This window comes from Meles meles, chromosome 9 (genome assembly GCF_922984935.1).
Source record: "Meles meles chromosome 9, mMelMel3.1 paternal haplotype, whole genome shotgun sequence".
Lineage (NCBI taxonomy): Eukaryota > Metazoa > Chordata > Mammalia > Carnivora > Mustelidae > Meles > Meles meles.
In genome coordinates, this window is record NC_060074.1 from 65473259 (window position 1) to 65487428 (window position 14170).

At 42.9% G+C, this 14170-nt stretch overlaps 1 protein-coding gene across 2 annotated transcripts in view; it reads right to left on the minus strand.

Moving 5' to 3' along the window:
• Window positions 1-14170, minus strand: part of STK39 (serine/threonine kinase 39) — a 300163-nt gene that overhangs the window by 234964 nt on the left and 51029 nt on the right. For both annotated transcript variants that reach the window (XM_046019745.1, XM_046019744.1), the window contains exon 2: window positions 6443-6555. In XM_046019745.1, the coding sequence (XP_045875701.1) occupies window positions 6443-6555 (113 nt within the window). The remainder of the gene's footprint in view (window positions 1-6442; window positions 6556-14170) is intronic.

Here is a 14170-nt window from a genome sequence, read left to right on the forward strand (position 1 = left end):
AATGAGTATGTGCTGGGTCTCTTTGTTACCGAACACGTAGGCCAGAAACATGTGTCCCTGCAATATTCATTTCTGCTTACTCTTTGGGAAAAAAGTGAGGTGTTAACTATTTTAGCAAGCCATTTCTAACAAATGTATAAAAACACTGAAAAGCAAATTCAATTAATGCCATTTATTATCCGAATCCACTATGACTTTTAAGTTTTATGTTCCAAAATGAAAAATGTTTTCTGTGATCAAATCATACATATTCCCAGCTAATGTAACTTTAGAGCTGTAAAAATAGTTTTGTATACATAACAGCCTTTCTCTAATTTCTTAAAAATGTATGTCTTCAAAATGTCTAAAAATTTCCCATTCCTAACTGCCTGAGTTGGACTATACTTTATTAAACACAAATACCAAATCCTACAAAAATAATTAGTGGCTCTCTGTCAAATAAATAAATAAAAATATTTTTAAAAAAATTAGTGGCAAGGGACAAACACAGCAGTACGAAATTTAATGTTCGTGACCTGAAATGCTCAAAATAACATCACAGTCAGTGAAGTTGGCTTGTATTTAAATGCTATGCCCTTGGTATAAAAGACCCTATGAGAAACAGCTAAATGCTATTTGTTACCATATATGATAAATGAGCGGGGATATGAATAATTAATTTACTGATTAGAAAATTCTTTTGTTCAAAAAGCATGGAAAAATATTTTCATTTCTATAAAAAAGAGAACACACATTATAGCTTACAGCTTTTTAAGTTGACATCCTCAACCTGGTATAATTGTTTTCTATAATAAACAAGGCTTACAAAAGTATCTCTTACAAAAGAGATTAGGAAAAACAATACAAAAAAATGTTTTTTAAATTTTTTAAAACTCAATTAAAAGGGGGGAACCCTGCTAGTGAAAATAAGTCCTCAGAGGTCCCCATATATTATAGTTTAATTTTAAAAGTATAAGAGAAGCCTATGTCAGTAATGAAACTATTAGGAGATAATTAAATTATTCTCCCAAACGACCATTAGGTAAAATAAATACCTAGAGCTTTATTCTCCAAAATAACCTACAAATCACAGCTAATTTGTTCCTCTAAACACAAGGAAGCAAAGTAGGAAGAAAAGCGAGAGAGGACTAGAGAGGGAACAGCAGGTCAAGAGAAATAAGAAATAATAAAATAACACTGTAGCAAAAAGCAAAGGCAGTGGCTTTGTTCTGAGGGAAATAAACTCTTGAGTTATCTACAAACGCAGTTAGTGAAACACAGCAAAATATCCTTATAAAGATGATATAGGAAGAGAAGGGCAGATGTCAGATTTTTTCCAGCTGGAGACAGAAACTCCTTCGTTATGTACATGGGGTAGGCGGATGTCACACTGAGTACCTAAATGTATGCATTTACACTGGATGGTTATTGCTACACTCTACTACTGGAGTGACTTGATCCTCTCCTGAATTATGAAGCATAATTTGCTACCAATCAGTGTTTTTGTTCAAGGGATTATTAAAAGGAATTTCATTAAAAGAATAATTTTTAAATACTCAGAATCATAGCACTTTGGGGCTGAAAATAAGTTTTGCCATCAAGTAGAATTCCTTATTGAACAAATGAGGACACAAAGGGCCAGAGGTGAAACCGACTCCTCTCAAGACCATGATCCATGTGAAGAACACAGGCCCTCTGACCCAGGAAGCCATTTTCCCTCTATCACAAGTTTCAGCAACCATGTGTAGCCATTGTTTGTTAAAATGATTTTGCTCACATTTGTCACCCATTATACACATTAAAACATTGTAATGATCATTTTATATTGTTTTATACCGAAATCACTTAACTGGGTTTTTTTTTTTTTGCCATTATTTTTTTCTTCCTTAAAGAAACAAGCACTTCGTGTGGCCCCGCGGCCAAGGTTTCACCTACACACACAGCACTCCTGTCCCTAGGAATTAAACAAAGTTTTAGCAGTGCTGATGTTTATGAAGGAATGAGAAAATGCTACAGAATTTTCTGTGACTTGTACCAAACACAGACTAAAAATATGAGAACTCAAGTCTAGAGAAAAAACATTGATAAGGATATGGCTAATGTCTAAGAACCATAAAATCAAGTAAGGTGATGAACCAAAATGTCCATCAATCCCTTGGTAAACATTTTAAGAAGAGTTCTTGAAGTTTGGAAAAAGTGGGTTTTAGGATAAATAAAGGGAAGGACGACTATGTCACTTTTATGGAAATCACTGTCACCTGGTGATAGAGACTGAAAGATGACTTCAAAAAAGCGGATGATTTCTTCCCTTGTGAAATGGAATTTTAAGGGAAGTGAGAGGGCCCTCGAGCAGCACATCCCTAACCTTTGAGGCTGACCACAAACCAGAGAATTCAGCTCTTTCAAGAAACCTCAAGGCCATCTTCACATAGAATATACTGGCCTGCATGACAGTGGGTAGGACCTGTTTAAACAAGTCTGGAATTCCTATTGAAAAGCAAGAACTACCTCAATGGAAAGCACATTAGAGAATCTGTTAACCATTTCTAGATAAATAGAGAGAAAAGATGCAGAATCTGTAGCTCAAAATGCTCACCAACGCAACATAAAAATTAAGAAACTCATTTACCAGTCCCCAGGCTCCCCCAAAAAGAACAATTAACTTTGTTTTCCCATTGTCTAGTTCAGTGGCTAGCATCTAGTACGGTTTAATAGCCATGCAGTTAACAAGCTCTTCTCTGAAGCTATAAATGTCTCCTAGAGAGTGTTAAGCCTGTTATAGTCATCTACACCACTGTGGGATTAAAAAATGTGGGATTAACAAATCTCAGAAATTATCAAAGCATCTAGGTTGGAATGGTCAGGAATATAGAACATGCCAGGAACATCCCTTGACTCTTGGAAAATTAACCACTAAATCATCATACCTAGAGAGTTTGGGATGTAGTTAAAAACCAAACTCTAATCCATCTACGAACATTTTTTAAAATGTCTAGAAAAAGAATTAAGTTAACTAAATGCTCTTCATCTAATGCCAAGAAAAACATCTGATCTAGGGTTTTCTAATTGCTAATAAGATGAATTTTTAGCGAGCCTATTGCTTTGTCCTCTGATATATACCCCCAGAACACATCCTTCTTACAGGCCTGAGCACAGCAACATAGAAATTCATTAAATATTTACCAAATAAATTACTAAAAGTGTATTAGATCTGGAACCAAATTGTTACTGAGGAATATCACAGTACTCGTTTAAATGGTAAAAAAAAAAAATTTTTTTTTTATTTAAATTACCACTTATTTAGTACCAGTGATTTCACTGAATGTTTCTTTTCCTCTCTTCATTCTCAGAGACACCAAGCCTGTAATTATCACTTTGCTTCAGAAATCATGACCAGGGAGCAGGGAGCCTGCTTCCCCATCTCTCTCTCTGCCTGCCTCTCTGCCTACTTGTGATCTCTGTCTGTCAAATAAATAAAAAACATTTAAAAAAAAAAAAAAAGGAAGGAAGAAAGAAATCATGAGCACCTGAATCCTTCTTCAGCCAAACCTGAAGTAAACTCCCTGCGACCACAGACACTGACAGGCTTTGACCTATGGAGCAGCAGAGTCCAGGGACAGCTGTCCAGAACTGCTCTGGGCCATCACAGGGGGCCTGTGAGTGTCAATCCTACCTTACTGGGGGGCAGGAGCAAGGGGGTAGGGATGTGACAGAGAGAAGGAAGTGGGAGGTAGGTAATACAGTTTCAGCAGTGGAGGCCAATGTCCCACCAGCACGCAAACCGTTGACAACTGTGACTTCTATGACATAACGCTCTCATGACACAAGGATTCCAGTGGCCACTGTTTCTTACAAGAACAATGGCTTCCAGTTAACACATGGCACAGTTTGTGAAACGACACGAGCACTGACCTGTAAGCAACACACACGCGCGCGTGCACGCACACACACATGGTTAAAGGATTATTAGGATACCGGATGTCCAAACACTGCCAAAATGTGAACCCAGAGAGATAATAAAAGTGCGAGCAACAGCAGTATTCGAAATTGAAAGGATTATAGCAACTTTGCTCCACACAACCTCATGTGCCAAGAGCGGGGCCACAAAAGCCTGGCAGACCGTACCGTAAACTCCACTTCTCTCTGTTTGCCAAGGACAAATGTCCCAGAGAACTATAACCATTCACCCCCATCTTCTGAAATAGCGAAGACATCAAAAGGTCAAAGGTGCAAGGTTAGGGCACGATCAAAGCAATGAATCAATATACCTTTAAAATGAAAAATAGATAACTATACATATAGATCATGTCCTGTTAACACAATGTGGGCATTAAGGGGGGAGGGGAGAATGAGAGAAATAAACTAACTGCTAATAAGCAAACTCATAAATCCAAAAACCTCAGCAAAATGAGCCAAGCCCAAAGCCATAAAACCAGGCCCTTACATGTGCAGCTCTGCCTAAATTATGAGTATATCCAAATGACACTGTTAGGGTCCCTGGTCCCAGGGACACAGAGGAAATGGTTCCCCCCAAGGCCCTTTCCCCCTACCCCCACTGCCTCCACCAGGACTGTCATTAGCTCCCATCGCTGGCAGCCAGCCGCTAACGAACAGCCAGCAGAGGGAGAACATGGAGGCGTGGGGCAACTTAGGCCTTGTAGAGACCAGGGACCACAGCGTCAGCCCAGGAGGCTGGTTCCAGAATTGCTATAAACAAAGGCACACCGCCTCACAGAGACCCTGTATAAATATTCTGCAGCTGGCAACAGGACAGCCGTGGGATCTCCAACAGAGTACCATGATCAAGTACAACCATCACGGGCAAATTTGTGAGTGGTTATTTCCAAACAGAGCATACAGTTAAATGGGCACTCCAATTAAGATAAAATAGTGTATACTCAGTACAGCCACAGAATTTGAGGACTCCTAAAGGGATCTGAGAGAGTTCCCAACCCAACTCCTTCTAAACAGTGCTGTGCTGTTAGGTGACTCGACCAAAGGTAGAAAACAAGTCGGCAGCAGAAGGAGGACCCGACTCTCCCCAGTTTGTTTAGTGCTTTTTCCACTTGGGGAAAGTGACCTTCAAAACGGGTCAGATGACAAAGGCACAATTTTGTTGGTCACTCTGATCACAAGCAACAATGCAGCAATCACTTCAGAAAGAGCAAAGCACAGGTGACATTTTGAAGAAGGTAAAAGCCTTAAATGTATACAAATTTTGTGGGGTTTGGGTTTCTTATTTTTTGTTTTTGTTTTTTTTAATTAATACTAAATTGTGGAAGCTCTTGCTTTAATCTGAGTTTTAGCGGGCAAGCTGTTGCTTCAATCCCAGAGAAATCTATGCCTTGTGGAGCCTAATTTAAAATGGAAGGCCAAACAGATCTGGAAAAGTACAGCTTTACCCTTCCACTTAATTTATACTATAGTGTGCTGTAATTAAGCCTGAAATAAAAGCTATATTCTGAGTAGAGACAAAAAGCTCTTGTTAATGACATTCCATTCTCAATGTAGAAAACAACAAAAGGCTTCTTCATTTGCAGCCAAATGTCATTATACTTTGTAGCTTGTGTGGAGCGATTGGACTAATATTTGTACTGGGATTAGGGTTGGGATAACCAATCAGTTAACTCCTCCATGCAGTTTCCTATTATCCTCAAATAAGTGGCCAAAAGGAAAAAAAAAAGAGAGAGAGAGAGAGAATTGGCAGGCAGAACGTCAACTATATTTATGAGATTAAACTCTCAAACCCTTCACAGTTTGCTGGGCAACTAATAACCATTTGCCAAGCTGTTCATTTAATAATGAGTCAGTTAAGCCAAAAGCAAATGTTGCTGCAACCAACCAAAGCAACTAGAGTCTATCCACAAAGTTCCAATTATTTATGTAATGTACGTACTTCATTTAGAATAAGAAGTCCAAGCTGCCGTGTACAAAAAAACAAACTCCCCTTATTAGCCAAATACAAGCTACCCTAGGGTATCTTGAATAACTAAAATGTGTACGTCATCTGGCAATTTCTGAAAGGCAAAATGACCGACAGAGGGCTTGGGGAGTAATTCCTATTTATGTCGTGACTCTGGACGGAGGGCCCAAAGCTCTCCAGCCCAGCTTGGCGCTCAGCATCACGTGACCTGCGAGGTCATCTAACTGGGTCTGTTTCCCGGTTTCCAAATGAGAGTGTTAGTGCTGAGACCAGCCCCACCCTGGAAGGATGAGGACTGAACAAAATCCCGCTTGTCAAAGCGACGGAAGTTGTATGGTATACAACACAACTGTGAGCGAGCCTGTAATTAATCAGGGGATTGGAAGAGCGGTGTGGGCTGCTTTCCAAGAAATGCGTGTGTCAGAAGGGGAGAGAACACCCAGTTGCCTTTGCTCTCTCTTCCCCCTGCTTCTCCAGCCCATCTCTGCATACCCATCGGTGAAGAAAAGCAACACGCGGGCATCCTTCACTTTTACTTACTAATAGTTCATCCATACTGGTCTGGCATTTTTCCAGGTTGATCCGTTTTATAGCCACGCGTTCTTGCCTGGGCTTGCATAGAGCAGCCTGAACCACGGCCGTAGCTCCACTGCCTGCAACAAAAGGAAAACAGCATCAGCTATCGGGTGGCGCGCAGTCTGGTTACGTCGTAACCCCCTTCCTAAACAAATACCTATTTTTTTTAAAGTCTTCTACCCGACGTATTCAAAACATTGCCTTTTAACACATTCTCAGAGAGCTTCTGAGTCTGAAAATAATTCTCTGTGGGAGAAGAAGCAAAGAGTGGACTGTTCGACGGGATACAAAAACAGCGCCTGCCCCCCAGAAGCCACGATCCACACCAAAAGAGCCCACTGCGATCCAGCGATCCAGCACGTTTACTGCTGCCCGGAGCAAGGGCTGATGAAGTGAGGGGGCTGAGGTCACAGGGGCGGGGGCTGCAAGCCTCTAAACACAGCACTGCCTGGAGGCCTTTATGCGTCCTGGGCTCCCAGGATTCTCTAACTTCAGTGCTCTTAAAAAATCTTGAGCTCTTCTTCCGCTTCAGCCCATACCAAACCACTCCAGCCTGAACTACTTCAGCGTCTCCACAAGACGCCGTGACAGCTTATCTGCTCTGAGTGCTCTTTGAGCTTATTCCTTCTGAGCTTGCTCTACCATTAGAAGAACAGGAATCAACCGAGGATTCTCGCGTTGGAAGCACGACTTTCAAGGATGCCACGCAAGTGATGCAAATGTGTAATTACAAAAGCTCTCGGCATTCACATGAATTTCCTATTTCTAAGGTTTCATGATCTTTAGCTAATGCACTCAAACTCCTAGGAGACAGATTCATGTCATTATCCATATTTTATAAGAGCAAAATGTAGACGTGTAATGATTTGTGGCAGAGCACAAAGAGCTCCTAATCCGATTTCTATTCCACGGGGGCAGAGAGACCTCCAGGTTAAGGTATCTCACTTCTGCAATGAATATCAAAAACCTCCTTCCACTGCAAGACAGCCAAGCAGAGAAACAGCCTGTACTCAGGATTGTGCAAAAAGGGGCCCAGATGTGACCATGTACCTTTCTCCTTAAAGCTTTTCTTCAAGAACGACTTCTCAATTGAGTCATCCAATAGCATCAGATGGGGGGGGGGGGCAGCTTTGGGCAATACAGAAGGGAGATCAGTATGAGCTTTCCTTACAGATGTGATAGACAGCCATGACATTTCTAGAGCAAATCAATCCTTTCCCACACCAAGGAGGTGCTCCAGTAGGTGTCTTTGAAGCTGAAGGTCTACCCTTTCTTCTGTCCTGTAGTCTCAACATCCACTCTGGCCCCCGGATCTGCTGTCCCAAATAGATCACCCTATCTTCCAAAACCAGGTCTCCAACTTCAAGACTCCCATTCCAAAAAGTCCAACCTATGTCCACCGAGGGAGGAGAAAATCCACCCATACAAACAGCCCCCTGTACGGTAGGCACTTCCTCATGCAATTCTCCTTATAAGGTTGCAAACTTATTTTTCGTCCTAGCCTCATTTTATACGTGAGAACACTGGGACTTGGAAAATTTGCCCATGCAGATAAGTACCTAGGCTGGGGTCTGAGTCAGGCCGGCCAGTCTCCAAGCTCCATGCCTTTCCCTGCTTCCCAGAGGCCAGAGCCCATGCTTCCTTTCCCTGCTTGTCCTGGCCTTATAGGACAGAAAAAAATGTCCTACACGCTTGAACAAAAGAGAAACTGCCTAGAGGGAAAATTCAAGTGAGCCTTACTCTCCAGTTCAAGGAGAGAGTGCTATCGCAGCGGTTGTTGAAAGGACCTCCCCATCCTTAATCTCACTGCCTTTCCATCAGCTACTATTCCAAGTCCCACCATATCGGTCTTGGTCCTACAGATCAGAGCATGCTGGGTTCACTCCAGAATGCTCTAGATATGAGAGCCAAATACTACAAAGAGGCCTGCTGATAGCAAAGTGTACTTTCCAGTCAAGGTCTCCAGAACAAGAGACCATCACTGACTGAGCTGCAGAGAAAGTGGTAAGTGGCTGGTTAGCACTGGGCCCGGTGTCCAGCAGAGAAATCAACACACATCTTTAACGAGCTGCTGATGGGAAGCCGTTCTCAGCTCTACCTGTTGTAAATCTCCCCCCAATGCTTACGACACCCCCCCAATCCTTAATCCACATCCCACAACGTTTTCAAAGCAGGGGAACTGAAAAACAAACTCCCAGAAAGGATAACACAAGTGCCTGTAGGAGGGGGCTGCCTCCCATGGTCTGGGAAATCCTTGACTATAAAAGTCTGCTGATTTCCAAAGACACATGTAAGAACGCAGACAAAAATAAGAATTCTGGACAGAAGAGGTGGCAGGAGGGAAAGTCTTTTATTAGAGCTTCACAACTAGGAATTGTTATTATTTAATGACTAGAACTGACTAAAGAACAACGGGCAGCTTCTCGTCTCGAGAGAGAATAATCCTGAGATTACTGTCATAGGGTGAATGCACATAACCATGCACTGGACCATTTAGGAGACACCGCTTTGACCCCAAAGATTTCCCTCAACTGCCAGGGAGATCAAGAACAATGACAGAGGGGCAGGAAGCCTTAAGGACCATCAAGTCCAATCCCCAGCTTTATGGATGAGGAAGGGAAGGGAACAGCACTCTCACCAGAAACCACCTTGATTTGGACGGACTTCCAGCCTCCGCAACTGGGAGAAGTAAATGCCCGTTGTTAGGCACACACAGCACTGAGTGTTTTGTTATAGCAGCCAGAGCTGACTAATACAAAGGCCTTTCATTGTCGGTTCTAAGTCCCCACCCTGCTATCACCTGTGGTAAATAATGCCGTACAAATTACAAGTTCTCAACTGCCTAATCAAGTCAACAGCAAGATAAGGTAATGCTCAGTGGAAGGGCCTCTGGTTGGCCACTGTAGCTCTCAAATCTTAGGTAAGTAAGAACCCAGAAAAGGAGGTTCAACAAACATTCTACCCTATCCTTTCAATCCTGGTACCAGTTTCCTCTGTGGCATTGGGCCTAATTCTTTTCTAAATCTCAGTTTCCTTGATGGGCATAATACAAGCTACCCATGAGGCCTAATAACATCCCTGGAAACATCAACTCAGTAAACGTTAGGCTCTCTCTCTAGAATGTATTTTCTGCACCTGCACAATTAAGGAGGTAGACTATCTAGAGTTTGCACACACACCGCCACCACCCAGGGAAAAAAAGGGAAGGCCGAGTACGTCCAGGTCAGTACTAAGTACCATTCTGTTTACAGGAAGATACAGTTGGTTTAAAGAGGGGGAAAGGAGGGCTAGGTTTGAAAACTGGAAGACTAAATGATTTCTAAGGTCTGAGATGGCATAATGAGTCTAAGAGTCTGAAATACAAGAAAAGAATCCAGAGAATTCTGGAATAGCTATGAATTAAGATTGTATAACTAAACTTATTATTGAAAAGGTACTCTGACATCTAATCTACACTAGAAATTCCTTTAAAAAGTCTCTGTCTATCCAGATTGCATGAGTTCCTAATCTAGCCTTGCCACATACTAAACGCCTCTTCTTCGACCACTGACGCTTCAGCTTCTTCATTTGTATGACGGTGATAATAGCACAGAGCTCACAGGATGGCTGTGAGGACCCAAGGGGTTAATACATGGAAAGCCCGTAGAATGGTGCTTTGTATATAGGAAGCACTAATTCAATCTTATGTTAGGGGGAGCCTGGGTGGCTCAGTGGGTTAAAGCCTCTGCCTTCGGCTCAGATTATGATGCCAGGGTCCTGGGATCGAGCCCCGCATCAGGCTCTCTGCTCAGTGGGGAGCCTGCTTCCTCCTCTCTCTCTCTCTCTCTCTCTCTCTGCCTGCCTCTCTGCCTACTTGTGATCTCTGTCTGTCAAATAAATAAATAAAATCTTTAAAAAAAATCTTTAAAAAAAATCTTATGTTAGTATTACTTCTCAGTAATACTAACTAAGAAGTTAGTATTCTTCTCTAGTATTACTTCTCGTTATTTCTCAGGGAAATCCAAATCAACCGGTGTCTGGCCAATTTGTTGTTTTAATGCTACAGATTTCATGAAACCATAATTTATTCAGTCCTTCCTCTATTGGTCAGTCTTCTCTCTATGTCCAGCTTTCCCTCCAATATGAATAATGTAGCAATAATCAGCTGGTACTTTATACATATGAGTCCATAGGAACTTTTCTTTACGTTAAAGTTAGGACATGATCAACTGTCTAGTAGTCTCTCCTCATAAACGTCAGGAATTAAAAACCAAACCAACCAAATATATATTATATCAGCCTATAACACAAGTAGTGGCCAGTGGAAGGAAGCTGTCATCACGGCCTCCTTAAATGAGGAGTGCTGAGCCAAAACTTCTCTTAAGAGTTTGCCTATCTCGCAGCGCATGAAAGGACTCCTTCATTATGTTTACCTGTCCTTTCTCAGCACACAGTGTCCAGAGCTGCTCAGGCTTTCATTTTGGATGTGCTCGTTAGTGGCAGATAATTAACAAAACAAATGGCTTTGGTCCAGCTGATGTCTTCCTCCAATTCTCTCTTTATCCAACTTACTACACGTGTTCTATTTATATCACAGGTCCAGCCTCAAAGCCCACGAGGCCAGTGAAGGTCACATGAGAGCTGGAAGCTGGCCAGCACGTAAATGGAGGGACACAGCTGTCACTCCACCTCCACTAATGTCGCTATGTAAGATCGCTGACTTAGCACGGCCAGATTCGGATTTTTGCAGGAAAGCTGAAAACTCAGAATTTTGTTTGAAATCTCCTAATATGATAAAGTGAGCAATTAAAATTTTTTTTTAAATATAAAAGCATTGTGAGGCACATGAAAGCTTGCCACGGGCTGTATTTTGCCTCCCTGTGTAACTACTGTTTGGCTTCAAAAGTGCACGCTTCCATACCCGATGGCCCCATTTTTAAATTATCTATTAGCTTACACACACAAAGTTGCCATTCTTCTGGATCAAAAGTGAGCACATTTCCAATAATGACACATAATATACGTACGTACCCAGGACATGGGCCCAAACTGATTGACCGCATGTGGCCGTGGTGCCATCCACCTTATCCCACTATTTCCCACCTGTCATTTGGCACGTTCTATGTGAAAGGAACAGCACAGTAAACACTCAAGTCAAACAAGGAGGAGACAAGCGGTGAGACAGGTGTCATATGGAACTCGCTATATGGATTCCTACACAGACTGTGTGTATACACTGGGCAGGGCACAGCAAGGCCACGTTTCTCAAGGAAACTACGAAGAGGGAGCCACTCCTCCCACCCCCACCCCCGTGCCAAGTGACCTTGTTTGTGTTACAACCACGCTGGCTGAGTTACATCCTGCCGCTACCGTCAAAAGAACCAGTCCGTGGACCTACCTTCTGGGATTACTGGAGCAGAGTAAGAGCTCTCACAAAGTAAAATAAAGGCAAGCCAATGAGCAAATATGCCCACATTTCACCACGGACCGGCCAACTCCCTTACCTGGGAGAGCCTGGCTCGTTGAAACCTTTAGAGGTCACAGACCTCCCCAAAGGAGAGCAGCGCTTGTATGTAACTTGGCAAGAACCATCTGATAATTCCGCAGAAAAACAAAAAGTAGCCTGGGGATCTGATCGTAAGAGAGATAGAGGGGAACTAGGATGTGGAACCAAACTGAAATGAATGTCAGCAAATTCACCTTGGACCTCAAGCCACATCGAAAGCGATTAAACAATTAAAACAAACAAACACATTAAAAAAAAAAAACCTACATGACACTTATTAAATTCAGAAGTTCCGTGGATTGGCATTACTGATATAAATAAAATCAATAATGAATATGGCGGGGGTACCAGTAAATTCTAGGCACCTGGATAAAGAAGAGTGGTAAGTACATGATAAGGAATTCTTAAATAAATGACTCTAATTGCCATCAAATTCAATGTGATTAATATTGGGATTTACTCCCAGACATTTTTTGTTTTCTTAATGATATACATGAGATTAAAAAAAAAATCACTCTGTGAATATGACTACTTGCCAGTTTAAAAAACAAAACTAAACCAAAAAAAAAACAAAAAACAAAAAACGTCGTTTACCTGAAGAGCGCTCATTTATAGGGCTTAGATCCCTCAAAGCTGAAACTGTATTCCAGGAGTCTAGTCCTGATGCTGAAATTAACCAACATGAAACTTGGAGGAAACCTCTCTATCCGTGAATGTGCATTCATTTACTAAGAAAAAGAACATCCAATTTTGCTGGGGTAGGGGCGTCTGACCAGCTAGCCCCAGGGCTTGGCCAGGAATCACCTCAGATGCTGTGTCCTCTAGCAACCACAGGTGGCTAGTCATTTCCTCTCTGCTCCCAAAGACCCAGTACAGCCTCATCCCAGCGCTTAACAGGATCGTGAGCGGTCTTCCCCGGACTTATTACTTCTAGAATCAGCCCTTCCGCCGATGCCCCAGCCTAGAATGCAGGAAGCCCCAGGTAAGGGTTTACTAAGTGAATAAAACCCACATCAACCCATCCTTGGGGAAGACACCTAGACACAAGGGAGATGAAGCTGTGTTCTGCACAGGGAGCGCTAGGGCCCTTGCTGACTCTGCAGTCCAGAGGCAAGGAGGAAGAGCAATGTTATCTCTGACCTGCTCCTTGTGTGTGTTTTAAGCCAGTAGTTGGGGATGTGGCAATTAACATCAAGAACAGGCCTAGGGAGGCTACCTGCCTGAAGGCATTTCTGATCTGCAGAACATCTGTTTCAATTTTAGAGTCAATGTCATAGGAAAGCTTGTACTGAAGAGCAGTGTTCCTCCAGAATGGGTAGGGAAACTCGGTTTTCATAAATTAAATCCCCTGGCCACCACCCACGTAAAATGAGGCTAGGTAATATAGTAGGGCTTTTGATGACTCCCCTTGAGTATAAAGCAGTGACATCAAACAGCTAACAACATGGAGAGGGGACAGGAGCCACCAGCAGCCCTCCCAGTCCATCCCAGGAGCCATCACATCAGGCCCTGGACGGCAGGAGGGACACATTCCTGCAGGGCAAATTTGATATTTAAGTTCATTTAAAGGTCGAATTCAAGTCCTTGCCCCTTGCACACTCCAAGCCCCATGATCTGGCAGGACTGAAAAACTTCCTGTTCTGCTCCAAGGGGGCAGTTCAACCCCTCCCTGCAAAGCCCACTCATTCTACTGATTAAATCAACCAAACAGAAGCCAACATTCCACAGAGGAATGTCCATTGCTATTCATACAGATAAACAGATACACCCACTAGTGAAGGCCAAAAGACACAAGTATCCTAGTTCTAACGGGGTGTTCTAACATGGCGTCTCTCCTTCCTCGCTGCTCCAACCTTGAGCCACCGTGAGAGTCCACATGGGGCTGGGACTCAAACTTGTGTGGATGGCCCGGCAATGGGTTCTCTGAGAGGTGCCAGGAGGCTGGTTCCAGGACATAGCAAAGAGCTGGAGGCAGGAACCAATGGCTGCTAGCAGAGTGAAGGACCCTTCTGGAATGAAGCGGACAAGCACAACAAGCAAATGGAATGAATCACGTCCCTTCTGCCTCCTCCAGCCTCCCAGAAGCACTCTGGCAGCCCCTAGTAGCAGAGCTTAACAGGGAAACAGGAGGCAGAGGATGAACGTGGTTTGCCGAGTAACAGCCCCATACACAAGCCAGTCTAGAAAGATCTATCTGGTGCCTAGAG